The 26,145-nt window shown below is 38.6% G+C and overlaps 1 protein-coding gene across 3 annotated transcripts in view; it reads right to left on the bottom strand.

Moving 5' to 3' along the window:
• The window catches only part of LOC127412113 (cGMP-dependent protein kinase 1-like), an 87,615-nt gene that overhangs the window by 24,463 nt on the left and 37,007 nt on the right, over positions 1–26,145 (bottom strand). For all 3 annotated transcript variants that reach the window (XM_051648200.1, XM_051648199.1, XM_051648201.1), the window contains exons 4-8: positions 24,587–24,692; positions 14,984–15,047; positions 5,586–5,663; positions 5,387–5,481; positions 1,730–1,795 (exon numbers count right to left, since the gene is read on the bottom strand). In XM_051648200.1, the coding sequence (XP_051504160.1) occupies positions 1,730–1,795; positions 5,387–5,481; positions 5,586–5,663; positions 14,984–15,047; positions 24,587–24,692 (409 nt within the window). The remainder of the gene's footprint in view (positions 1–1,729; positions 1,796–5,386; positions 5,482–5,585; positions 5,664–14,983; positions 15,048–24,586; positions 24,693–26,145) is intronic.

Below are 26,145 nucleotides of genomic sequence, written 5' to 3' on the forward strand. Positions count from 1 at the left end.
TAGACTGCTTGCTGGGCTTACCCGTTCGAATGGCGTGAGCTCTCTCTCTCTCCATAGAACAGTCTCCCGTTAGAATCACAGTGTGAGCCCTCCCTTTCGAATGCAGTGCAAACCAACTCTCGTTCTCATTTTCCCTGTTCGATTGCTTGCTGGGCTTACCCGTTCGAATGCAGTGAGCTCTCTCTTTCCATAGAGCAGTCTCCCATTCGAATCACAGTGTGAGCCCTCCCTTTCGAATGTAGCGTGAGCCAACTCTCATTCTCACTTTCCCCATTCGAATACATGCTGGGCTTACCCATTCAAATGCTGTGAGCTAAACCTCTTGCTTAGAACAGTCTCCCATTTGAATCGCAGTGTGGACACTCCCTTTCGAACGCAGCACAAGCCAACTCTCATTTTCACCTTCCCATCCACTTCTACGACGAGTGGTGATCTCTTGTACGAATCAGCAGCGTAGCCCTCTCGACCAGCCATCGTACAAGAACACACCTTCAAACAAATGTGTAAAGCACTCCCTCTATACAGATTTTGGGGGGAAGAACAATTAAGAAGCATCCGCCAAGCCAATTTACCAAATAGAATTGTTGCTGCCTTGCTGTCCTAAACACTTCCTGCCATAGTCATGGTACTGTTCTTTCATCTTAACGCTTTTTTTGGGGTAATCAGGACTCGAATCGAGTCTCGAGCTCCGAGCCCTCCAGTATATGGACAGCAAGCCAAATACGTTTACTGCTTCAACACAAGATTACATTAACATACGAACTACTGAATTCTGGTTTTGCAATCCATATATACCCTGGGTACAAATAGAGTTGAAAACCCAAAACACCATGAGCCTTGACACATATTTATATTCTGAGTGATTCCCTCAAAAAACTCATGAAGTATACTAAAAACCCTTTTGTTAGGAATACTGTAGAGTGTAGTATGAAGCTCACAAGGCACAGTGAACAGTTTATAAAATTATACTTATCACCTATATGGCGAAATGGGAACTCTACTCCTGGTAAACTGGATATGGGATTCAAACTTTGGTATTACAAGGGTGTAAGTAATATATTATAAAGATAATATTCTTATTTTTTTGGATAACCTAAAGTAAAATTATGATATCCCCAATCTATTTTTTTTTTTATTATTTTTTATATATCTTCAACTACGTAGTTTTATAACCTCAGCACTGGAAAAAGCATCTTTACAATATCAACAATTAACAACATTAGAAAAATTAGCAATAAGAAACCCCTATGATAAAGGACTGACAACTGTTATTTATGGTAAATTTTGAGCAAAGCGAAGAATTGCATTGAGTGATGACTTAAATCCTAGATGAAATAATGCTCATAAAACTAATATATTCAGCTGACACACTGTGTCACAGAGACTGGAATGAGAGTTTCCCCACTGGAGGGCACATGTCTGCCTCTCCTTCCTTCCCTCTCACTCTCTCCAGAATATTTACACATGTGAGTCTTTAGTTATTTAAGTTAAGCTTGATTTATTGACTTCTATAAGGGAGCAGATGAGCACCTTCAAACCCACAGATTCTGTGTCCTTCACACACACAAATAGAAGGATCAGTGTAAAATCCATAGACGTTCAATGAGCCGGAAAACATGGACTGAATTACTTCTGCTGGAAGTCAATGACACTTTAAATGTTTTAAGCGGCATATATTTATGTACAGTACAGAAACATGTGCCACAAAATGAATGTGACCTATACTCACTCTCTGTCAATCACAAGGCAGGTGACAGTCTCTGCTGCAATGAAGTTAGCAGTTCTGATATCCTCCCTGTTAAACAACACAAATATAATACTTAAAAATATGTTGTAATGGTGTGATAGACAGAATGGTGTGATAGACAGACAGACTGTTAGATAGATAGATACGAACAGACATACACATGTATGTTTACGATTTTCAATCATTGACAAACTTAATTACATATCAACATTTAGCTATTTCAGTAAAATGAATTAAATAAACAGTAACTGTCTTACTAAACTTAATAAAACTTAAAGCCTAATAATCAGCGAATGATTTAATCTGATTGACTAAATAACTCATCATGCATCAGAGTTTCCTGATTGTCCTCTTCCTCACTGTTGCTCCAGTCGCAGTCATCAGAGTCTGAAACACACATTGACCTCATGATGGTCTGCGTGGGTTCACTCGCTTTCTGATCTGAGTACAGCTATATGCGTATGTACACCACTACAGTACAGTACACCTCTACAAACACTGCAAAAATCACTTTGTGACATCTGTCCCACTATCGGAAGTTCTGTTAAGAGGAAGACCTCTCACGCATTGACAGTATGAAAGCAAAGAGGGCTTGACACTAAACACACATGTGGGCACACTGTCTGATCCTCTGTCCAATAGCAAATAGTGCTGGACACCGAACACACACACACATGCTTTTTGAATCCATTTCTAGTGAGGCACACTCACTTATGCAGAGGTGAGAATTCTTCACAACATAACGACTCTAAAGCTGTCACAGCACAAATACACAATAACACTGCTGCAAAGGTCACAGCTGCTTAATGCAATACTACTGAGCAGAGGAGAGGAGAGGAGAGGAGAGGAGAATTTACTCACCCTCGTGTCGTTCTGAATCGTATTACTTTTTTTCTTCTGTGGAACACAAAAGGAGATGTCTGCAGAATGTCCAAGCAGCTCTTATCCATACAAATGAATGAGGACAGGGGCTGTTAAACTCCAAAAAAAAAAAAAGTGTGATAAAAGTAGTCCATATGATTTGTGCACAGTATTCCAAGTCTTCTGAAGACATACCCGCACTATAGCTTTGTGTGAGAAACACACCGAAATATCGGATTTTTAGTCATTTGTTAAACTCTTCCTCTCCGATGAAGCTCTACAATCTCATTCACACTTGTGTGTATTCAACCATAGATCACGGCTCATGCCATATTGTGCCAGGTTTGACGTCAATGTCAGATGCTATTGGTAGTTAGGTATCTTGTGACCAATCGTGACACAACACATCTTAATGTATGCAAGAACAAATGTAACAGCGTAGAGGAAGATTTTCAGCAAATAGCATTCCTTACACAAAGCTATTGTATTGCTTCAGAAGACTTGGAATATAGCTTACACGTCATATGGACTACTTTTCTGGAGCTCGACTATCTCAGTCCCTATTCACTTTTGTTGAATAGAAAAGAGCAGCTTGGACAGTCTGCTAAGCTTCTCCTTTTTGTTCCATGGAAGAAAGAAAATCATTCAAGCTTAGAATGACATGAGGGTGAGTAAAAGATGACAGAATGTTAATTTTTGGACGAAATGTTCCTTTAATTGGAAGATGTGTGGGTCAGTGCGTCTTTAGAAGAATACATCCATCTGCTTGAGGAAATGCGACATGAAAAACCGGCACCAACATCACTGCGAAACGTGTCCGTGATCCAAACGCTTCAATGTATACATATGCTCACTCATCAATTTAATCCTGGGATCAAGAGATTCTTTGATTAAGTTCTGGTCCCTGTTAATAATGATCTCTGAGCATCATGACACACATACACACACACACACACACACACACACACAGTTTTCTGAGTTACACAAGGGCACTGTATGTGCTTTTATGGGAGAGCTTTTAATTGGTCCCTTAGGAATTGTTTTTGGAATCTTAGTGACCGTGTACAATGTTCTGAACTTCAAAATCGTGGCCCATAATTGACCTACATATATCACACACTCACACTCACAGCAGAAGACTGTTGAACAGGACACCTGATACACCAGAGCGTATCAACATGCTCTCAGGATCACTGTTTCCTAGTAACACAACCAAACGCAGGGTTATAATTGGGGATAAACAGTCTCCTTACCACAGCCAATAGAACAGAATAGAATAGAATAGAAAGAAAATCTTAGAACATAACAGAATAGAACACACAAAAAAACAGAATAGAATAGAACACAATAGAAGGTAACAGAGTAGAGAACATAATAAAATGTTATTTATTTTTATTTATTTATTTTTGCCATTCAATATATACACAAGGCCATTAATCGATTTGTTTTGTAATTGTGTAGTCCTAAAATAATAGTGTAGGACAGAAAAAACGAATCTTATAACAGAATAGAATAGGACAGACCACAGCATAAAAAAAATAATTAAAAAAAAAACTGAATAGAAAAGAATATACAATAGTAGGGAACAGAATAGAAAAGAACAGAATTCAAAGGAATAGAACAGAATAGAATGCAGACATTATTTATTAATGTATTCTTTTGTTTGTTTGTTTGTTTTTTTGCCTTTTGCTTTTCAATATTTGCAAATGATAAAGATGTTTAGATTAATTGTGCAGTCCTAGAATAGTAAATGAAATAGAATAGAAAAGACTAAAATAGAACAGAATTGAAAAGAACAGAACAGAATAGAAAGCAGACTATTTATTTTATGTATTTTTTATTTTATTTTGCCTTTTGATTTCCAGTATTTGCAATGATTTTCCTGTAATTTACCCGGTTGCATGTGTGAACGGGGGTCTAATAGAATAGAATAAAATAGAATGGGACAGAAAAAAAAAATTAGAACCGAATAGAATAGGACAGACCACAGAATTATAAAGCAGAATATTATAGAATACAATAGAAAAGAATAGAAAAGAACAGAATTGAAAAGAACAGAATAGAAAGCAGACTGTATTTATTTTATGTATTTTTTATTTTATTTTGCCTTTTGATTTTCAGTATTTGCAAATGATAAAGATCATTTGTCATAAAATGATTTTGCTTTGTAATTAGATTAATTGTGCAGTCCTAAATGGAATAGAACAGAATAGAAAAGATTAGACTAGACTAGACTAGAATAGATAAGTATCTTTGAAACAGAACAGAACAGAACTGAACTGAACTGAACTGAACTGAACAGAATAGAATAGAATAGAATAGAACAGAACAGAACAGAACAGAATAGAATGCAGACTATACTTATTTTATTTATTTTGATTTTTGCTATTCAATATTGGAATGAAATTATTTTGTTTTGTAATTAGATTCATTGTGCAGTCAAAATGGGATAGAATAGAATGAAATAGAATAGAATTACTAGAAAGCTCCCAGGAAAACACAGTGGTACGTGCATGAAAGACCAGTGTGCCTAAAGCTGAATGTGTAGTCATCTGTTTGTTCTGTGAGCGCAGCCACTCTAAACAGTGTTTATTCCAAGACCTTTTCCAGTTCCAAGAGTGCTTTTTTATTGCTGCCACACGATGGCACCACATCCTTTAAAAGCTAATGAAATATCTTCCATGATGTGTCGCCAAATATATCTCTATGCTTGTGTTTGAGTTAAGACTTATTAATTGATCGAATGGAAGATAACTGTAGCATAGAAGACAACCTCACCCTTGTAGGGCTTTTTCCCCGAATGAGTCGCCCTTCCCCAGAGAACGCAAGTGGACGGGATCCTGACCCGGACAGTCTTCTCGAGTCACAGTCACCTAAGCGCAGTCAGCATGGACAGGATTGAGAACAAGAGAAAGAGACATGAACATTAGGTCGTCTTCATGTCAACTGTGCTTGTGCTTTTCTGAAATGGACTTACTTTTCCTTTACTGATAATGAAGAAAGTGTCTCCTCTTGCACCCTGTCGAATGATGTAAACACCATCCTCATAGTGTGTCTGTAAATGAGAGAGAGAGAGAGAGAGAGAGAGAGAGAGAGAGAGAGAGAGATTAATTGAGAGTTGTGAGTCTCAAGTAGTGAATTTGCAGTCTGAATTGAATATAATCAGTTAAACTTGGCAGGATATCACACAATTAACCAAAAGCAACACATCATTCTATTGCATTGCCTTGACTGGCTGCATATAAAAACAAACAGCACAACCAGTGGAGTCTGATTCACAAAATGAATAACTCTCATTAATCTTTTCTTATAATGAATCAGTCAAAAATAATAAAAATAATAATCTGAAACTCAAGTTATCAGTTTAAATCAGCCTACTGTAGCATTTACTGAATTCATCAGAGTGCTTAATTAATTCACTTAATTCTGCTGAACTGCAAGTCAAATGAGTGGATTAGCGTGTGAATTTGCAGACACAAGACCCAGCAGATCTCTAAATGGCTCACTGAAAAGAGACAGCACAACATTTCTCTGACCCCCTGTGTGCTATCTTTGACCTCTAGACACATCAGTCTGAAATCAGATATGACCAGCAGAATGGAACCTAAACCCTACCCAGACTCTGACACACGCAAACATTGTTCCAACATCATCTACAGTCTGACCTCTAAGAAAACACACATACACCTCCTGAGTGTGAGATCTCTGAGAGCAGAGATCTATTTTGTGATTTCTTTTCTGGTTACACTAGGGAAAGTGCAGAGGTAAATAGCTTTGAGATGGAGGCATTTTGTATTTTTCCAATCTTGAAAGTCACTTTAGATTAAAGCCTTTCCTCTGTGTCTTAAATTAGATTTAGAATACTTCAAAATTATTGGAAAATATAAGTCAAACTTAAAAATTTGTGAATGTCAAGGGGATTTTAGTGGATGTATAAAGTCAGTTCCACTCAAGTTCACACAGGTGTCCTAACAGAGTAACCACATGTGCATTTCATTGCATAAACTATAGACTGACAATGGATGAACTACCATGGAAAAATAATTTTTTGTGAAATGATTTGCTTGAGGGGGGAAAAATCATTTGCAAAAAATAAATAAAAAAAAATAAAAAAAATCATGTAGTTTGGTATTTTGTTATCTATGCAATGACATTTAAACATTATAACGTCTTGGTTACTTTTGTAACTTCCGTTCCCTGATGGAGGGAACGAGATGTTGTGTCAATGTAGTGACACTAGGTGTCACTCTTGGGAACTTTTTTTTTAAAAAAGGCCAGTGAGAATTGGCGAGTGGAATTTGCATGCCACTCCCCCGTACATACGGGTATAAAAGGAGCTGGTATGCAACCACTCATTCAGATTTTGTGCCGATGAGCAGAGACCAGGTCCCGGCCATTTCAGAGGGTAGTTCAGTGTTGTGGCAAGAGGGACACAACGTCTAGTTCCCTCCATCAGGGAACGGAGGTTACAAAAGTAACCAGGATGTTCCATATCTGTCACTCACTTGACATTGTGTCGATGTAGTGACACTAGAGGTCCCTATACAAAATGCCACAACTAGCAGAACTGTGTTATGTGAACTGGTGGTGTGTGACGGACAGACTGCTGTGTGCCTCATCGCCAGGGCACTAGGCCATCACGTAACCTCCCCAACGCTCTTATGAGCGTCGAACGCTCCATCAGGAACAAGTCGACTGCCCAACTAAAAGGCCAGGCTAGCCCAGCCGAGGCCTCTTTTCCCTCTCTTTTCTCCCCAAAAAGAGTGGAATTTGTTAACTGACTGGGAGCCATAAGTGTCTGCGTCGGGGGGGGCGTCACTCCCAAGGGGAAGACACTGGGAAGACCACACCCTGCCCAAAAAGGAATGGGGGGGGGTATTTTGAGTGGAATACGTCACATGATCTTACAGAGTCTTGTTGGAAGTATGTCATGTGGAGAGGTCCCATGGTAGGTCCTACCCAAAGGGGGAGGAGTTTCTAATGGGTTAGAGGGGCCTCTGCCCAAAGAAGATGCAGTTTGCCATCAGGGAAACGATTTTGCGGAAGATATCACATGGGGTCGCCTTCGGGGAACATGTGGAGCACCTACCTCAGTACAGGTGCACATTAGCGCACGTACTGGGCCAGTCAGTCAACTACCAGAGGGCTAAGGAGGAAAGTCATCCAGGGATCACAGTCTGTGAACATGACTGGGAGTCAAGTGCGCACGTCTTCACCTCAAGGGAGGGGAAAGGCGCTATGCGCAAGCAGTACACCCGGCCAGTTTGTCCTGGAACTTACCTGCTCGTACCTGCCAATACATGGGATGAGACTGGCTCAACCTGGAGATTGTAGAACCTCGCAAAGGTGTTGGGTGTTGCCCAGCCCGCTGCTCTGCAGATGTCTGCCAAAGAAGTGCCATTGGCCAGGGACCAGGAGGCCGCCACACTCCTGGTGGAGTGGGCTCGTAACCCCACAGGGGGTGGCACGTCCGAAGCCTGATATGCCATCGCGATGGCGTCAATGACCCAGTGGGCGATCCTCTGTTTGGAGACAGCATTTCCTTTCCGCTGTCCACCAAAGCAAACAAAGAGCTGCTCGGAGCTTCTAAGGCTCTGCGTGCGATCCAAATAGATGCGTAAAGCTCGCACCGGACACAGCAACGCCAAGGCTGGGTCTGCCTCCTCCTGGGGCACAGGTTGCAGGTTCACCACCTGATCCCTAAAAGGGGTCATGGGAACCTTGGGCACATAGCCCGGTCGGGGTCTCAGGATCACGTGAGAGTAACCCAGACCGAACTCCAGGCACGATTCGCTGACAGAGAATGCCTGCAGGTCCCCTACCCTTTTGATGGAAGTGAGTGCAGTCAGGAGGGCAGTCTTCAAAGAGAGTGCCTTAAGCTCAGCTGACTCCAAGGGCTCAAAGGGAGCTCCCTGTAGACCCCGAAGGACTACAGAGAGGTCCCACGAGGGGACGAGGCACGGTCTGGAGGGATTCAACCTCCTAGGAACCTGATGATCAAGTCGTGCTTCCCCAAATACTTACCATCTACTGCATCATGATGAGCCGAAATAGCGGCTACATACACCTTCAGTGTGGAGGGGGACAGCCGCCCCTCCAGCCTCTCCTGCGGGAAGGAAAGCACTGATCCGACTGTGCATCTCTGGGGGTCTTCGCATCGGGAAGAACACCACTTAGCGAACAGACGCCACTTCAAGGCATACAGGCGCCTCGTAGAGGGAGCCCTAGCCTGAGTGATCGTGTCTACCACCGCAGGTGAGATTCCAGAGGTCTGGTCTCGGGTGCCAGATGGTGCCCCGTCCCTGAGAAAGAAGGTCCTTCCTCAGGGGAATTTGCCGGGAGGGGGGGGGGCTGTCGCAAGGAGTGTGAGATCTGAGAACCACATCTGGGTGGGCCAGTAGGGTGCTACTAGGATGGTCTGCTCCTCGTCCTCCCTGACCTTGCACAGGGCTCACTGGGGGAAATGCGTATTTGTGTAGTCCAGGGGGCCAGCTGTGTTCCAGCGCATTTATACTGAGGGGTGCCTCGGTCAGGGCGTACCAAAGCGGGCAGTGGGAGGATTCCCGGGAAGCAAACAGGTCTACCTGTGCTCGACCGAATCGACTCCAAATCAGCTGGACCACCTGAGGGTGGAGTCTCCACTCTCCCCTGAGGGTAACCTGACATGACAGCACATCCGCTGCGGTGTTGAGGTCGCCCGGAATGTGAGTGGCTCATAGCAACTTGAGGCGCTGCTGACTCCAGAGGAGGAGACGGTGGGTGAGTTGTGACATGCAATGGGAGCGTAGACCACCTTGGTGGTTGATGTACGCTACCGTCGCTGTGTTGTCCATCCGGACCAACACGTGCTTGCCCTGGACCAACAGCCGAAACCTCCGCAGGGCGAGCAGTACTGCCAACAACTCTAGGCTGTTGATGTGCCAACGCAGCCGTGGGCCAGTCCAGGAGCCGGCAGCTGGGTGCCCGTTGCATACGGCACCCCAGCCCGTCTTGGAGGCGTCTGTTTTAACCACGATGCGCCTGGAGACCACGAATGCAAGGTCAGTCCAAGGGCTGAAGAGGCGGAGACAGATCGGCGTGATGGTTACACGATGTGTCCCGCGGTGCCATGCCCATCTTGGGACTCGAGTCTGAAGCCAGTGCTGAAGCGGTCTCATATGCATCAACCTGAGCAGTGTGGCCGCCACTGAGAATGCCATATGCCCCAGGAGCCTCTGAAAAGGTTTCGGTGTAACCGCTGTTCTCCATCTGAATGCCTTCAGACAGTTCAGCACCGACTGTGCGCGCTCGTTCATGAGGCGCGCTGTCATCGAGACTGAGTCCAACTCCAAACCGAGAAAAGAGATGCTCTGAACCGGGGAGAGCTTGCAATTTTCCAAGATGACCCGAAACCCCAGTCGGCTGAGGTGAATGAACTTCGCGGATGAATTCAGCTTCAATGAATAGAACCGCTCGGCTCCGAAGAGAAAATCTGAATGAGTGGTTGCATACCAGCTCCTTTTATACCCGTATTTCCGGGGAGTGGCATGCAAATTCCACTCACCAATTCTCATTGGCCTTTTTTCAAAAAGGCAGAGGTGTTTGGGGCTCCCAAGAGTGACCCTTAGTGTCACTACATCGACACAACATTGAGCGAGTGACAGATAGGGAAGTGTGGCTAACCTAACCTAACCCTAACTGTCCAAATATGTTTTGAGGTCACAGTAGCTAGTTTTTTTCTTCTTTTTGTTTTTTTTTTTTAGATAAGGGGGTGAACTTCAATGGAAAGCCAGTGAAATCATTCAGTAAAGTTATGAAGCAAAAATACCTGGATTTAAAGGCATGCTGCTATGCTGTATGTGAAAATAATTAAAGAGTTGCTTCGAATAAAAGTTTAGAACAAGACAGAGGGAAGACAGATTCAACCATGTGTTCAGACTGTCATTCCCCAGAGCACTCCAGCATAATTACATATGCAAAATTAACATTTAAGTTCCAAAACCTTCAGCAAATTTCAGTTACTCCTTTAAGGTCAATTATTAGCTGAAGATACTCCCTCCACTCTATTCAAATTGATAACATTTGTTTTACAAATCATGTCACAAAATTATTCAAGGAAGGACTGGGATGAGCGTTTGACCTGTGTCTGTATACTGAGATAGAGAGAGAATGTGACCGGCAGCTGAGTAATTTTAATGACACAGTACTCACAGTGGCATTAAATACAATGATTATTTAATGTGCCTTCCTCAGCGGACATTTGATCTTCTGTTTATTATAGACTGATATTATTATTTTGTCAGTTTACATCAGAAACTGAGCTATACTCAATCTTTTGTTTATCATGCTGTAGATTTATCACAGTTGCTGTAATAACAGTGCACATCTGATGGTGTCCATGTTAGACATATTACACAAACATGTAATTTACTAAAATAGCAATACCAGAATATGTACAGACTGTAAATAACTACAAATTGTTCCTTAGCATAATTATACTGTATATTAAAACCGATGTGTGCAATTTTTCTATTGTTAAGTCTTTCTCATATCCTAGCTTAATATGGAAAGCCATCTTTGAGTAAGCCGTTTGTAGGTTGATTTCCGCTTAATTGAATTTTCTTTAAAAAATAAATAAAATAGAAATAGAAGAGTTTAACACAGTGACTCTTTCAAAACATGAGTGTGCTTCTTTGAGTGGCCTGTCAAGTCTGACACAGCAATATTGGCTCGACCAATGGAGTTTGAGGTGAGACTATCTGTTTGCACGACCAATGGAAGATGGGGGGAGTCTTCTGAAATCTTTTTAAAAACAGTGATCATTTTTTAAATTCCATTGGGTGACGCTGGTGCAGCAGAAATTAAACACTTCTGCTTTAAGGTTTTAGTAGAACCACTTAGTGCTGAATTATGCATAATACTGTAACATAATATTATGGGTCTTGTGCTGTGTTGTAAGGTGATATTTTAAGTTGTAATGTGTTGTCCTGTGATGTGTTGAGTTGTGTTGTTCTGTGATGTGTTGTTTTGTGCTGTGCTGTTTTGAGTTGCTGTGTTGTGCTGTGATGTTTGAGTTGTGTTGTGCTGTGATGTTTTGAGTTGTGCTGTCCTGTGACATGCTGATTTGTGCTGTGCTGTGTTGAGTTATGCTGCTTTGAGATTATTTGAGTTCAGTTGTGATTATTTTAGTTGTTCTGTGATATTTAAGTTGAATTGTGCTGTGTTGAGGTGTGCTGTGATGTTTTGTGTTCAGTTGTGCTGTGCTGTGATGTTCTGAGTTCTGTTGTGCTGTGTTGAGTTGTGCTATGATATTTTGAGTTGTTGTGTTGTGCTGTGATGTTTTGAGTTATATTGTCCTATGATGTGTTGAGTTGTGCTGTGCTGTGCTATGATGTGTTTGGTGAGTTGTGTTGTGCTGTGATGTTTTGAGTTGTGTTGTGTTGTCCTGTAATGTGTTGTGCTATGATGTTTTGAGTTCTGTTGTGCAGTGCTGTGATGTTTTGAGTTGTTTTGTCCTGTGATGTGTAGATTTGTGTTGTGCCATGATGATTTGAGTTGTGTTGTGCTCTGTTAAGTTATGTTGAGCTTTGCTGTGTTGAGTTATGATGTGATATTTGCTGTTTTCAATTGTGTTGTGATGTGATGTGCTGTGTTTCATTGTACGGTGTTTAATTTTGTTGTGTTGTGTTGAGTTGTGTAGTGCTGTGTTAATTTACCCAGTGGGTGATGTTTGTGCTGTGTCTGTGATGTGTTGTTATGTTGTGCTGTCTGTGATGTGATGTCTTGTGGTGTGTTGTCATGCTTGTGCTGAGTTAAAAGGCTGTGAAGAACATTATCACATTTTAGTAAAGGCACACAGCTCTGACCACAGTCAATGCAAGATTATCAACAAATCCACACAGAATGGAAAACAATTACCTTTTACCCTTTAAACACAGAGAACTGTGTTTATCCATCGCTCACTCCCTAGTGATAAATGTAGACCTTTATGTCTGTGAATGATAGACTGATGACTAAGATATTCACAATGTCTATGGCCCATCTTCTCATGCTATTCTTGGATTAAAACATCGATTTTCTCCTTTGATGTTTTGTGGAAATTACAAGTGGACCTCAGATGTCTACTGTCTGAGAAGCAGTTATTCTCAATGTCATTCAGAGAGTAAAAAAAATAAATCTCAATGACACATACACATTCACTTCACCACGAATACTTATTGAACAATGTGCATTTACCAAAGAGACAAAAAGATCTTAAAATGCTTCCTAAATTATGGATAACAGTATAAATACGGAGCTTTATAATATGAGGTGTGAGTTTTTCCTAATACTAAAAGCCATAAAATGTGACAGAGTACATGAACATATACAGCTGAAGTCAGAAGTTTACATACATTAAAACTAAGTTTTAACTACTCCACAGATTTAAAATTAGCAAACTATAGATTTGGCAAGTCATTCAGGACATCTACTTTGTGCATGACATGAGTGATTTTTCCAGCAATTGTTTACAGACAGATTGTTTCACTTTAAATTGACTATATCATGATTCCAGTGGGTCAGAAGTTTACATACACTAAGTTAACTGTGCATTTTAGCAGCTTTGAAAATTCTAGAAAATGATGTCAAGCCTTTAGACAATTAGCCAATTAGCTATTAGTGTACTGAATTGGAGGTGTACCTGTAGATGTATTTTAAGCCCTACATTCCAACTTTCCTCTTTGCTTGACATTGTGGGAAAATCAAAAGTAATCGGCCAAGACCTCAAAAAATAAATTGTGGACCTCCACAAGTCTAGTTCATCCTTGGGAGCAATTTCCAAATGCCTGAAGGTACCACATTCATCTGTACAAACAATAGTATGCAAGTATAAACACCACTGGACCACTGGATGGCCATCATACCGCTCAGGTAGGAGATGCATTCTGTCTCCTAGAGATGAATGTAGTTTGGTGTGAAAAGTGCAGATCAATCCCAGAACAACAGCAAAGGACCTTGTGAAGATGCTGGAGGAAACAGGTAGACAAGTGTCTATATCCACATTAAAAAAAGTCCTATATCGACATAACCTGAAAGGCTGCTCAGCAAGGAAGAAGCCACTGCTCCAAAACCGCCATAATAAAGCCAGACTACAGTTTGCAAGTGCACATGGGGACAAAGATCTCACTTTTGGAGAAATGTCCTCTGATCTGATTAAACAAATTTGAACTATTTGGCCATAATGACCATCATTATGTTTGGAGGAAAAAGGATGAGGCTTGCAAGCCGAAGAACACCATCCCAACCGTGAAGCATGGGGGTGGCAGCATCATGTTGTGGGGGTGCTCTGCTGCAGGAGGGACTGGTGCACTTCACAAAATAGATGGCATCATGAGGAAGGACAATTATGTGGATATATTGAAGCAACATCTCAAGACATCAGCCAGGAAGTTAAAGATCGGTCGCAAATGGGTCTTCCAAATGGACAATGACAATTTGTGGGCAGAACTGAAAAAGTGTGTGCGAGCAAGGAGGCCTACAAACCTGACTCAGTTACACCAGCTCTGTCTGGAGGAATGGGCCAAAATTCCAGCACTTATTGTGAGAAGCTTGTGGAAGGCTATCCAAAATGTTTGACCCAAGATACAGTAAGTGTATGTAAACTCCTGACCCACTGGGAATGTGACGAAAGAAATAAGAGCTGAAATAAATCATTCTCTCTACTATTATTCTGACATTTCACATTCTTAAAATAAAGTAGTGATCCTAACTGACCTAAGACAGGGAATGTTTTCTTCAATTAAATGTCAGGAATTGTGAATAACTGAGTTTAAATGTATTTGGCTAAGGTGTATGTAAACTTCTGACTTCAACCGTATATTTCCTTTACAGGTATTTTTTGAAGCGTGTAAAAGTGTTTGTCTGAGTGGCCCCACAAGTCACCTTCTGGCTTAAACAAAGGCGTCAGATGGGGACAATTTGGTTTGGTGCTGCTAGTGCCATAGAAATGACACACTTTACCTTAACAAAGCGTCTTGCAAACTATATTATGTTGAGACAGTGACTTCCTCAACATAAACAGACATGAAACCAACAGTTGCCAATAAGAACATAAGCACACATATAGTAAGACGCAGTCTGCAGAAAAATTGGAGGTGTTAAGTGTTATTAGTTTGAATGATTGAAATTAAAAGGACACAATTAGTGAATCACAGTCTGCCAAAAAAATCTCTAATGTGTGTCTTTAACCAAACAGGTTTTATTGTGGTTCTTTTAAAAGGAGTTTAATACACACAGAATAAATAAACTATAAATCAAAACAAGCCGGGGTGCTGTTGTAGAGTTCTAATATTTAGGCATGTAAAGGCTATGATTTAATAATTCTATGTTTGCTCAAGAATCAGGGAGATCTCTTACCTCCTCAAGGACATCAGCCAGCTTGCTCAATATTTCCTCTGGAAGACCTCGGAATGTCGGGACACTGTTGGTGAAAGACAACATACATCATTATGGTGTAAAAGAGAGACAATCTTAATCTGTATTTGGATGAAGGCAGAGGTCTTTATCCAAAGTTGAAGTGTCTTTTGGTGTGTTTTCCACTCATCTGTTCCTTCATATTTGTTTTTATTTTATCCTTTTTATTGAATTGCAATCAGGACATATCACAGTGTTTCATTACTCCATAGAGACTTTTAGCACTCTTTCATTTCCTTTTCCACACATTGATGTTCAAAAATGATATTCTGAATTAGTATTTTTGTCTTCCAGTTAAAATATCGAAACATCTTTAAAAGATAAATTTACTTGAGAAGCAAAATTTATTAAAGCTATCAAGACTTATTTTAAGAGAACATATCTTACATTAACTTTATTTTATCTATATAGGCAACTAGTTTTTTCTTGTTATATGCATTAATCTAACAAAAGTTACCGAGGCCCATGCTTAAAACAAGAAAAAACGATTTGCCTGTGGGGTAAGAAAAGTTAAAGATGTATTCTCTGAAAACGAGTCTTATTTACACAAGTTTGCTTCAAGTAAATTGATCTTGATTAAAGCATGTCTAGACATCTTTTCTGAAAAACAATTCAAAAATACTGATTAAAAAAATATTTCTTGTAGTGTAGGGCTTGTTCTCTCTGAAACTGTGGAAGCAGCTGGTCATCATCACAAATCGAAATAAACCCAGAGCTGCTCTCTGCCAAGGAAACAATAATATCATTCAATCACTACAATACAAAACTTCTAAACATTTCCGGTCATATGTCAGTTACATTATAGAGGAAAAGGTTTGTGTCTGGCTAATTTGTACACACAGAGCTAATTAGACACAAAAGCCAGGTCATTATTTAGATTACACAATATACTCAGTAATTTATAATAAACCAATTGAATCATGTTTAGTATGAGACAGCAGGAGAGGTTGTCTGATCTGCTGTCATGAGGGACCATAAAATGTCCCTAATGAGATTTGTGCTTCTTTGTCTGGTACAATATTAAACATACAACATTTACAAGGGTGTGCTGTGTCCATTTTCACTTTCGTGCATCATGAGATGATCATACTTAAATAACAGCTCTTGCATAAATATTTCACATGTCATAAAAAATTCAAGAGTACATTAAAGTCTCCAATTACAGTTTAAAGCAAAACTTGCAGCAGAGAAATGTAAAGATGTCCTGGATACACACAGGTCATTCTCAGGAAACAATGGCATTTCTGCCTGACAATTTCTGTATAATTTCATTTATGAAGGTTAATGTTGAACTTACAAGAAATCACAATTTTCAACATGGGCAAAAGTACCAGGGTCATAACCACGACTGGGGGACGAAATGAATGAACCCTCAATATTAAACAAATATGGGTTTTTCAATGACATATATATTATCATCAGTCCTAAATATGTGGTTACTGTGTTGCAAAGTACCAATAGTTATTTATCTTTCCTAACCCTAACACTAAAGCACTACATTAACCTTGTCACAGAAAGGTTGTTATTTATACAGTATATATATATATATATATATATATATATATATATATATATATATATATATATATACACACACACACACACACACACACACACACACACACACTGTATATATATAGGAGCTGTCAAAATTAATGCGTTAACACATGCGATTAACTTAAAAAGTTTATTAATGCGATTAATGCATTTACCGTTAATACAGCATAAACCAGCATAAACACTGGTTGGAAGGTGGAACCTTTGCGATGTGTCCGGGCGGAGTCATTACACAGATGCGCAAACCACAACACACACAACAGCCGTGTCAGTGATAAAAAGTTGGGGAAAGTAGCTCTTCATGCTATTTGTTGTACAAAACAAGCCTAGATAAAACTTGTGACAGAAATCAAGTATTAAGTAAGACACATTTTAATTACCATAGAAGCACGGCAAGTCTTAACTATCACCAAAACGCAGAATGAGACGTTTTATATACGATATATATACACTGGCAGCCAAAAGTTTGGAATAATGTACAGATTTTGCTGTTTCTGAAGGAAATTGATAGCGGCATTCAACGGATCACAAAGTATAGTCAGGACATTACTGATGTAAAAAACAACACCATCACTACTTGAAAAAGGTCATATTTGATCAAATATAGACAGGCCCCATTTCCAGCAGCCATCACTCCAACACCTTATCCTTGAGTATTCATGTTAAATTGCTAATTTGGCACTAGAAAATCACTTGCCATTATATCAAACACAGCTGAAAGCTATTTGGTTCGTTAAATGAAACTTAACATTGTCTTTGTGTTTGTTTTTGAGTTGCCACATTATGCAATAGACTGGCATGTCTTGAAGTCAATATTAGGTCAAAAATGGCAAAAAAGAAACCGCTTTCTCAAGAAACTAGAGAAAATCTCAGTCAATCATTGTTTTGAGGAATGAAGGCTATACAATGCGTGAAATTGCCAAAAAAAAAAAAAAAAACTGAAGATTTCATACAAAGGTGTACACTACAGTCTTCAAAGACAAAGAACAACTGACTCTAACAAGGACAGAAAGAGATGTGGAAGGCCAGATGTACAACTAAACAAGAGGATAAGTACATCAGAGTCTCTAGTTTGAGAAATAGACACCGCACATGTCCTCAGCTGACTGCTTCTTTGAATTCTACCCGCTCAACACCAGTTTCATGTACAACAGTAAAGAGAAGACTCAGGGGTGCAGGCCTTATGGGAAGAATTGCAAAGAAAAAGCCACTTTTGAAACAGAAAAACAAAAAGAAAAGGTTAGAGTGGGCAAAGAAACACAGACATTGGACGACAGATAATTGGAAAAGAGTGTTATGGATCTTAACCCCATTGAGCTTTTGTGGGATCAGCTAGACTGTAAGGTGCGTGAGAAGTGCCCGACAAGACAGCCACATCTATGGCAAGTGCTACAGGAAGCGTGGGGTGAAATGTCACCTGAGTATCTAGACAAACTGACAGCTAGAATGCCAAGGATCTGCAAAGCTGTCATTGCTGCACATGGAGGATTTTTTTGATAAGAACTCCTTGAAGTAGTTTAAGTAGTTCTGAACATTTATAATTTTATTTTTTTTTCAAATTGTAATAGTAATTTTTCACGTTATTAATGTCCTGACTATACATTGTGATCAGCTGAATGCCACTTTGGTGAATAAAAGTACCAATTTCTTTCCATAAGAGCAAAATCTGTACATTATTCCAAACTTTTGGCCACCAGTGTACATATATATATATATATATTAGGGATGTGCGCTATGACTAATTTGACTGTCGTTTAAATGGAAGTTTTGTAACCGACTAGTCGACTTGTCTAAAGAGAAACCAACCTTCAGAAAACAGTAAAACAAAAATAAAAAATACTTAATCTATTCCAAATCCGATGCTAAATTCTACTGAAAAGGGGCATTAATCTGCGACGTGCTCCCCTTGAATTATGATCATTGTACATTAAATATAGAACATGACACGCATTCACTAAATCAACAGTAGCGAATATTTAATAGACATATTTATTGAAAACAATTGAATGAATAGTGCAGGCAGTGGCGATTTTAGGGGGTGGCCTGCGGTGGCCTGGGCCACCCCTGAAATCTCATTGGCCACCCTGTGGCCACCCCAGAACTGATTGGTAGTTCATCATGTTCATCAACACAAGAATGAAGAACCAATAGAAACACCTGTCAATCAAAGATGACATCTCAGGTCATTTGTTGATTTAGAGCCACACTGACCCAGGGTCAGTTTTATATTTCTGACCATTATAGTAGTGGTGGGACTGAAGCTGTGTGAGCTGATCTTTGATCAGTGGGGGGAGGGGCAGGTGCCGCAGGTCACGGGCAGCGGGTGTCAGGTCTGGAGTATAATGGTCGGTCAGAAGCACGAAGCTGACACGAGCTAGCGTCTACCTCCAACTTCCAATGAGTTGACGACGTCGATTTGTGGTCAAAAAGAAAGCTGTTATTTGAGAGGTATGTTCATCTAATCTATCGTTTAATTTATCCTGAATTTCCATGTGAATGTGAAAACATTTTTTCATTGTTACAGTAGCTAGGTTAAAGAGTAAGCTAGACCCTACACCACATTCAGCATGTTATCTTTATATTGACAAGAAATATGAAATGCCATGTTTTCTAATTTAATGACGGAGGTGTGTAAAGCGTTTTACAGATGTATATGTTCAATAGCTAAAGTTATATATATGGCTAACCTGTGTGTGAAATGGAAGGGTTTGTGCTGTGACTGACCTTTAAATCTTTACATGAGTTATTTATGAGCTCTTTATGTGTATTATTGGTCAGTCAGACCAATAAAATCTTCAAAGTTTTTATACCTTATTTGACATTTTAAATATGCAGAGGCAGGGCAAATTGCACTTAAATGCCGCAAATGATTTGACTAAATATTTTATTTGGTAATATTCAAAGTAATTGAAGCTATCAGAACATGTGGAAAATAAACCTGGGTAGACACTGTAAATAGAGTTTTGTTTTTTACTGTATTTAGAGCTCAATCTGCAATTTTGGGGTTTCCAGACAGACACCTATAAGCCCTCGTAGCCAGTTTCACACACTGATTTGTACCCAATTTAACAATATTTCTGCTGGACAGTGCAGTTATAGCTAATAAATGAATGAATAATTGACTGAATGATTGATTGAATTGCGCCTCAATCAGTTATCACCTGTACTTGTATCTTTTTATTATTATACACTATACCTGATTTTATACGCAGATTAATTCTCTACAATGAGAATAGCTCTTTAAAATGTGTAACTGACATTTCCTAAACAATTACTGATTTAAAAATGGATGTTATGTTAAAATAACCAGAGATTCCCAGAAACTGTAATAGGTTGAAATAGAACAGGAATAGAAAACTGTCAAATGTAAAAAAAAACAGTCTGATATTGAATACAAACAATTCAGTGAATGCTAACATGAGTTTAAGAATTCATTTATTCTACATGTGTAGATGCTGAAGCAAAGCAATGCGATATTTACACATTTTGATCATGTGCCATTCATAAAGTTTCTCCCGGTATGGCCACCCCACACTAGGGCTGTGCCCCATCTTGGCCACCCCAGTACAAATGTCCTGGATACGCCACTGAGTGCAGGATCAATGGAACAACCATTAAAAGCCTGTTCTAAACGGAAATCACCAAGTAAAAGTTACTTAACATATTAAAACAGTCAGGATATTGTTGAAAATAATTAACAGGTAGACTAAGCCAAATCTATGAGAAAGAAAAAAAATGCTTTGAAAAGTCATGCATATTTCAGGACATGCGTGCATTAACCATTGATCTAATATGACAGATGTTCGGTAAAGAACGTTAACCAATAACAGTTACGATGTAAAAAAAAAAAAAAAAAGTAGCTATAGGATAGAAAAAATAGGCCTGTGATGTAGCCTGCAGTAAACCTAATGTATTCTATACATGAGGTGCACACAAACAAAAGACAATTTAACCCGTTAACAGTCAGCACCTCGTTGAAAATAGCCTTCTTAATCAGCAGATTTTAAAAAATGGCATACATAGTCTAAAACAGTTATTTTCTAGGCTACTTACTCAAAAGCATAAATTTTTTGATGAGTAAAATTAACCCGTCGACATGGTCCGGTGAAAGACGGGACTTGACTCACCTGAGGCGGCTATCCTGCGCTTGAAAAAGCCCGCTCAGCGGGAAAATAACATCCAAGCATGCACAGTTGTAAAGAAGACTCAAATGTGAAAACATCCTTAGGTACTTCAAATCATCTGGAAAGCCGATTCCCGCACAGCGAAGTGTTTTCATAACTACTTTGCTGAGTTTGCTTGTCTAGCGAGAGGACATTTTCCTGCGCGCTCCGCGAGTGAGAGAGGGAAGAAGCACGCGCAGCCTGAGGTGAAATTAAACTCTGTATCTGCTCCAGCTATCCTCTTTTTTAAATAATATTTGTATTATTAATTCTATTTAAAATATGTAACATTAAAATGACAATAATTTAAGTACAGCCTCTGTAAAAATATAATGCCAAACGTAAATGTGTAAAAATTATTATCAGTTTAATGGGGGGAAATATTAACCGACTAGTAATTCCAGTGTCGACTAGCAGCATCAGAACCGTTTAGTCGACTAGTCTCGCACATCCCTAATCACACACACACACACACACACACACACACACACACACACACACACACACACACACACACACACACATATACAGGTGCATCTTAATGAATTAGAATGTCGTGGAAAAGTTCATTTATTTCAGTAATTCAACTCAAATTGTGAAACTCGTGTATTAAATAAATTCAGTGCACACAGACTGAAGTAGTTTAAGTCTTTGGTTCTTTTAATTGTGATGATTTTGGCTCACATTTAACAAAAACCCACCAATTCACTATCTCAAAAAATTAAAATACATCATAAGACCAATAAAAAAAACATTTTTAGTGAATTGTTGGCCTTCTGGAAAGTATGTTCATTTACTGTATATGTACTCAACACTTGGTAGGGGCTCCTTTTGCTTTAATTACTGCCTCAATTCGGCGTGGCATGGAGGTGATCAGTTTGTGGCACTGCTGAGGTGGTATGGAAGCCCAGGTTTCTTTGACAGTGGCCTTCAGCTCATCTGCATTTTTTGGTCTCTTGTTTCTCATTTTCCTCTTGACAATACCCCATAGATTCTCTATGGGGTTCAGGTCTGGTGAGTTTGCTGGCCAGTCAAGCACACCACCACCATGGTCATTTAACCAACTTTTGGTGCTTTTGGCAGTGTGGGCAGGTGCCAAAACCTGCTGGAAAATGAAAGCAGCATCTTTAAAAAGCTGGTCAGCAGAAGGAAGCATGAAGTGCTCCAAAATTTCTTGGTAAACGGGTGCAGTGACTTTGGTTTTCAAAAAACACAATGGACCAACACCAGCAGATGACATTGCACCCCAAATCATCACAGACTGTGGACACTTAACACTGGACTTCAAGCAACTTGGGCTATGAGCTTCTCCACCCTTCCTCCAGACTCTAGGACCTTGGTTTCCAAATGAAATACAAAACTTGCTCTCATCTGAAAAGAGGACTTTGGACCACTGGGCAACAGTCCAGTTCTTCTTCTCCTTAGCCCAGGTAAGACGCCTCTGACGTTGTCTGTGGTTCAGGAGTGGCTTAACAAGAGGAATACGGCAACTGTAGCCAAATTCCTTGACACGTCTGTGTGTGGTGGCTCTTGATGCCTTGACCCCAGCCTCAGTCCATTCCTTGTGAAGTTCACCCAAATTCTTGAATCGATTTTGCTTGACAGTCCTCATAAGGCTGCGGTTCTCTCGGTTGGTTGTGCATCTTTTTCTTCCACACTTTTTCCTTCCACTCAACTTTCTGTTAACATGCTTGGATACAGCACTCTGTGAACAGCCGGCTTCTTTGGCAATGAATGTTTGTGGCTTACCCTCCTTGTGAAGGGTGTCAATGATTGTCTTCTGGACAACTGTCAGATCAGTAGTCTTCCCCATGATTGTGTAGCCTAGTGAACCAAACTGAGAGACCATTTTGAAGGCTCAGGAAACCTTTGCAGGTGTTTTGAGTTGATTAGCTGATTGGCATGTCACCATATTCTAATTTTTTGAGATAGTGAATTGGTGGGTTTTTGTTAAATGTGAGCCAAAATCATCACAATTAAAAGAACCAAAGACTTAAACTACTTCAGTCTGTGTGCATTGAATTTATTTAATACACGAGTTTCACAATTTGAGTTGAATTACTGAAATAAATGAACTTTTCCACGACATTCTAATTTATTGAGATGCACCTGTATATGTATATATATATATATATATATATATATATATATATATATATATATATATATATATATACGTACACACACACATATATATATATATACACGTGTGTGTGTGTGTGTGTGTATATATGTGTATATATATATTATAACAGTTGATTACATTTTTTAATCATGGTTAATTGCATAATTTCTTGTATATAAATACATAGTGTGTATATATACACTACCGGTCAAAAGTTTTGAAACACTTACTCATTATATATTATAATTTTTTTTTCACATTTTAGAATAATAGTTTAGTCATTAAAACTATGGAATAACATAAATGGAACTATGGGAATTATGTTGTGACTAAACAAAATCCAAAATAAATCAAAACTGTGTTATATTTTAGCATCTTCAAAGTAGTCACCCATTTTCTCAACCAACTTCTTGAGGTATCACCCTGGGATGCTTTTTAAACAGTATTGAAGGAGTTCCCATCTATATGCTGGGCACTTATTGGCTGCTTTTCTTTATTATTTGGACCAAGTCATCAAATTCAAAAACTTTTTTTTTTAAATTACATTTTAGATTTATAATGAAATAAATTAATATGGTGGCACAATTATATTTTTGTCTACAAAACAAATTTCAAACATTTAAGCATACGCCTTCTGATCAAAAGATTTTTAAGATCATGAGAAACATTTCGGTCAAGTGTTTCAAAACTTTTGACCGGTAGTGTGTGTGTATATATATATATATATATATATATATATATATATATATATATATATATATATATATATATTAATAACACACAACTGGGTTCATGATGTTAAGGGGTTGAAAGTTAGGGAAAAAATGTATCATAACTGCATTTTTTTTTATCAAATATTATTGCAATACACTACATTATTCACTTCAATATTCTTGTGCAAAGTATAGTACTTCTGTAAAAAACTATCACTTTTTCCAACAACAGAGTTGGACTGTTGAGCTTGACTAGGCCAATACAGTACAAGTGTAGACATAATGAAATACTTAGGAAGACTGCAAGAGAAACTTGCTTCTGTTTAAACCATATGGTCAAAATACTTTTTTTTTTAAATGTCACTTTAAATATTATGTCAGGGGCTAGGATCAGAAGCATTACATAAAAACACATATTGAATCTATTGCATCTAATGCTTTCACATGCACTCTGCTTTTGTTTTATAATGTTAACGGCTTGTGAATTATCAATGAAAAAATTAGGTCTTGCCTAATTATTCAAAACATACAAATAGCACCAATGTGGTAATACCATTAAAATTAAAAAGATTTCAGAAATATCATAACCACATTAGATGACTCATTAAAAATAATTTCATTACATTTCATTTTTCTTATTTTTAAACAAAAGACTGAAAGAGAGAAATCATGAAAAGAGGAGAGGAAAGGAAGATACAGAGCTATAGAGTCTCTGTACCAATGAATTGCTGAAGCTTCCAAGAAACTCTTCTGTTCAGCCTCAATGTCTTTAAAGTCTTTGATGAAGACTTCTTTCATCCGGTTTGGCTCAGGAGCCCAACAATGCAGAATTCTGTCTTTAATATGTAAAATATGCCCCATGCTCTCTTCTCTAGTTGCGATTATGCAAATGAAGATATCAGATGACTAAAAAGGAGACAGAGATAGAAACAAAGGAAGAGGAGGAGCTTCCAGTGAGTAAATGCTCCATGATGAGACAGCTGCTCACCTTTTTACTAACTCCATGTATTCGGCATGTTTGATGAGGCCCGTCCTCATCATGATGGTTTGGAAGCACTGTCTGTCGATGGCCCATAACTTCACACTGGTCACAGCTGAAACACATAATCAGTATTATTCCCTCAGTTTCCTAATAATATCAGCATCCAAAGCTTTTGTCATAACATGAGGCCTTAATTCAAAGCCAGATATCCTTAAAATTATTTATCAGTGTTGGACAGGGTCTAAAAGATGAAATTAGACCCAATCTGGATCAGTGTTGAGGAAGCAACTTTGAAATTGTAACTTGCCAAGCTACAGTACATTCTCTCCAGGTTATTAATTACACTATAGTCAAGTTACCCTTTTGAAAACTATATATATATATATATATATATATATATATATATATATATATATATATATATATATATATATAACCCATTATATAATTAAAAGTTAAAAGTGCAGTATACTGTATATGTGGCTTAAAAACAACAAGGATCTCAAATTAGGTAACAGCATCAACATAAGCACTCTAAATACAACTAATAAAACTAAAAAACAATCATTTATGTAACTAAATATTATATTTAACTGATAATATAATACTTAATACTTAAAAGTCATATTTAAGTGACTTTTAGAAAATGATACCTTAATACCTTAAAAAAATCTCAATTAAGTGTATCATTTACTTGCATTTGCATAAAAAAAAAAAAAAAAACTGTATACTGATGTGTTAAAAACAGCACAGAGAAAAGTTCCAGCAGTGAATAATTGGAGAACACTTAAATAAACAGACGTGTGCTGAGATGAACTGATAGTAGACCCGTCTTGTCTGAATGCAGTCACTGACTCACCTTGCAAATGGGACTTCATCTGACTTTATGATGGGCTCAAATCTTTTAACAGACTCTGGTAATGTCAGGAAATTGAACTACTCTGCACATGAGTTATTAACAGTATCATTTGAAGTGTGAAAATATTCATCCTGTATCACACTGAGACACATACACACACACACACACACACACACATTAATCAGGGAAATTGTTAAAAAAGTATTTATTTTACTAATATTTTCTAAACTATTCACTATTATTTTCTAAACAACTAATAATTGCTGTAAAAAAATTATTGTTCAAATTATTAGTGCATGATGGTTAAAACATTAAAGGATAGTTCATCCAAAAGTGAAAATTCTGTTGTCTTTCCAACCCCGTATAACTTTCTTTTTTCCAAACATGCAGAACCTTATTGTAAAGTGTTACCAAATATACAAACAAAGAAGAAATATTGTCACAGATGTGCATGGTACAGTCAAGAGGCTTTTATACATTAAGCACGTTTTCTGCACAATATAACCTGCACTCTGCAAAACTGCTGATGGTCAAATTGATTTCTGATCCTGAGACATTATTAGTGGTCTATTCAGTCTGCATGTCACAACTCGTTTGAGGTGATGATTTCTAAAAACCTAGAGAAACCACAATAATCCTTTTGGCTTTGTTGAGCCATCCTCTCAATCTCTGTACAAAGCAAGACAATTTCCTTGGACAACCCTGC

Source organism: Myxocyprinus asiaticus, chromosome 21 (assembly GCF_019703515.2).
Source record: "Myxocyprinus asiaticus isolate MX2 ecotype Aquarium Trade chromosome 21, UBuf_Myxa_2, whole genome shotgun sequence".
In the NCBI taxonomy this organism is placed as follows: domain Eukaryota; kingdom Metazoa; phylum Chordata; class Actinopteri; order Cypriniformes; family Catostomidae; genus Myxocyprinus; species Myxocyprinus asiaticus.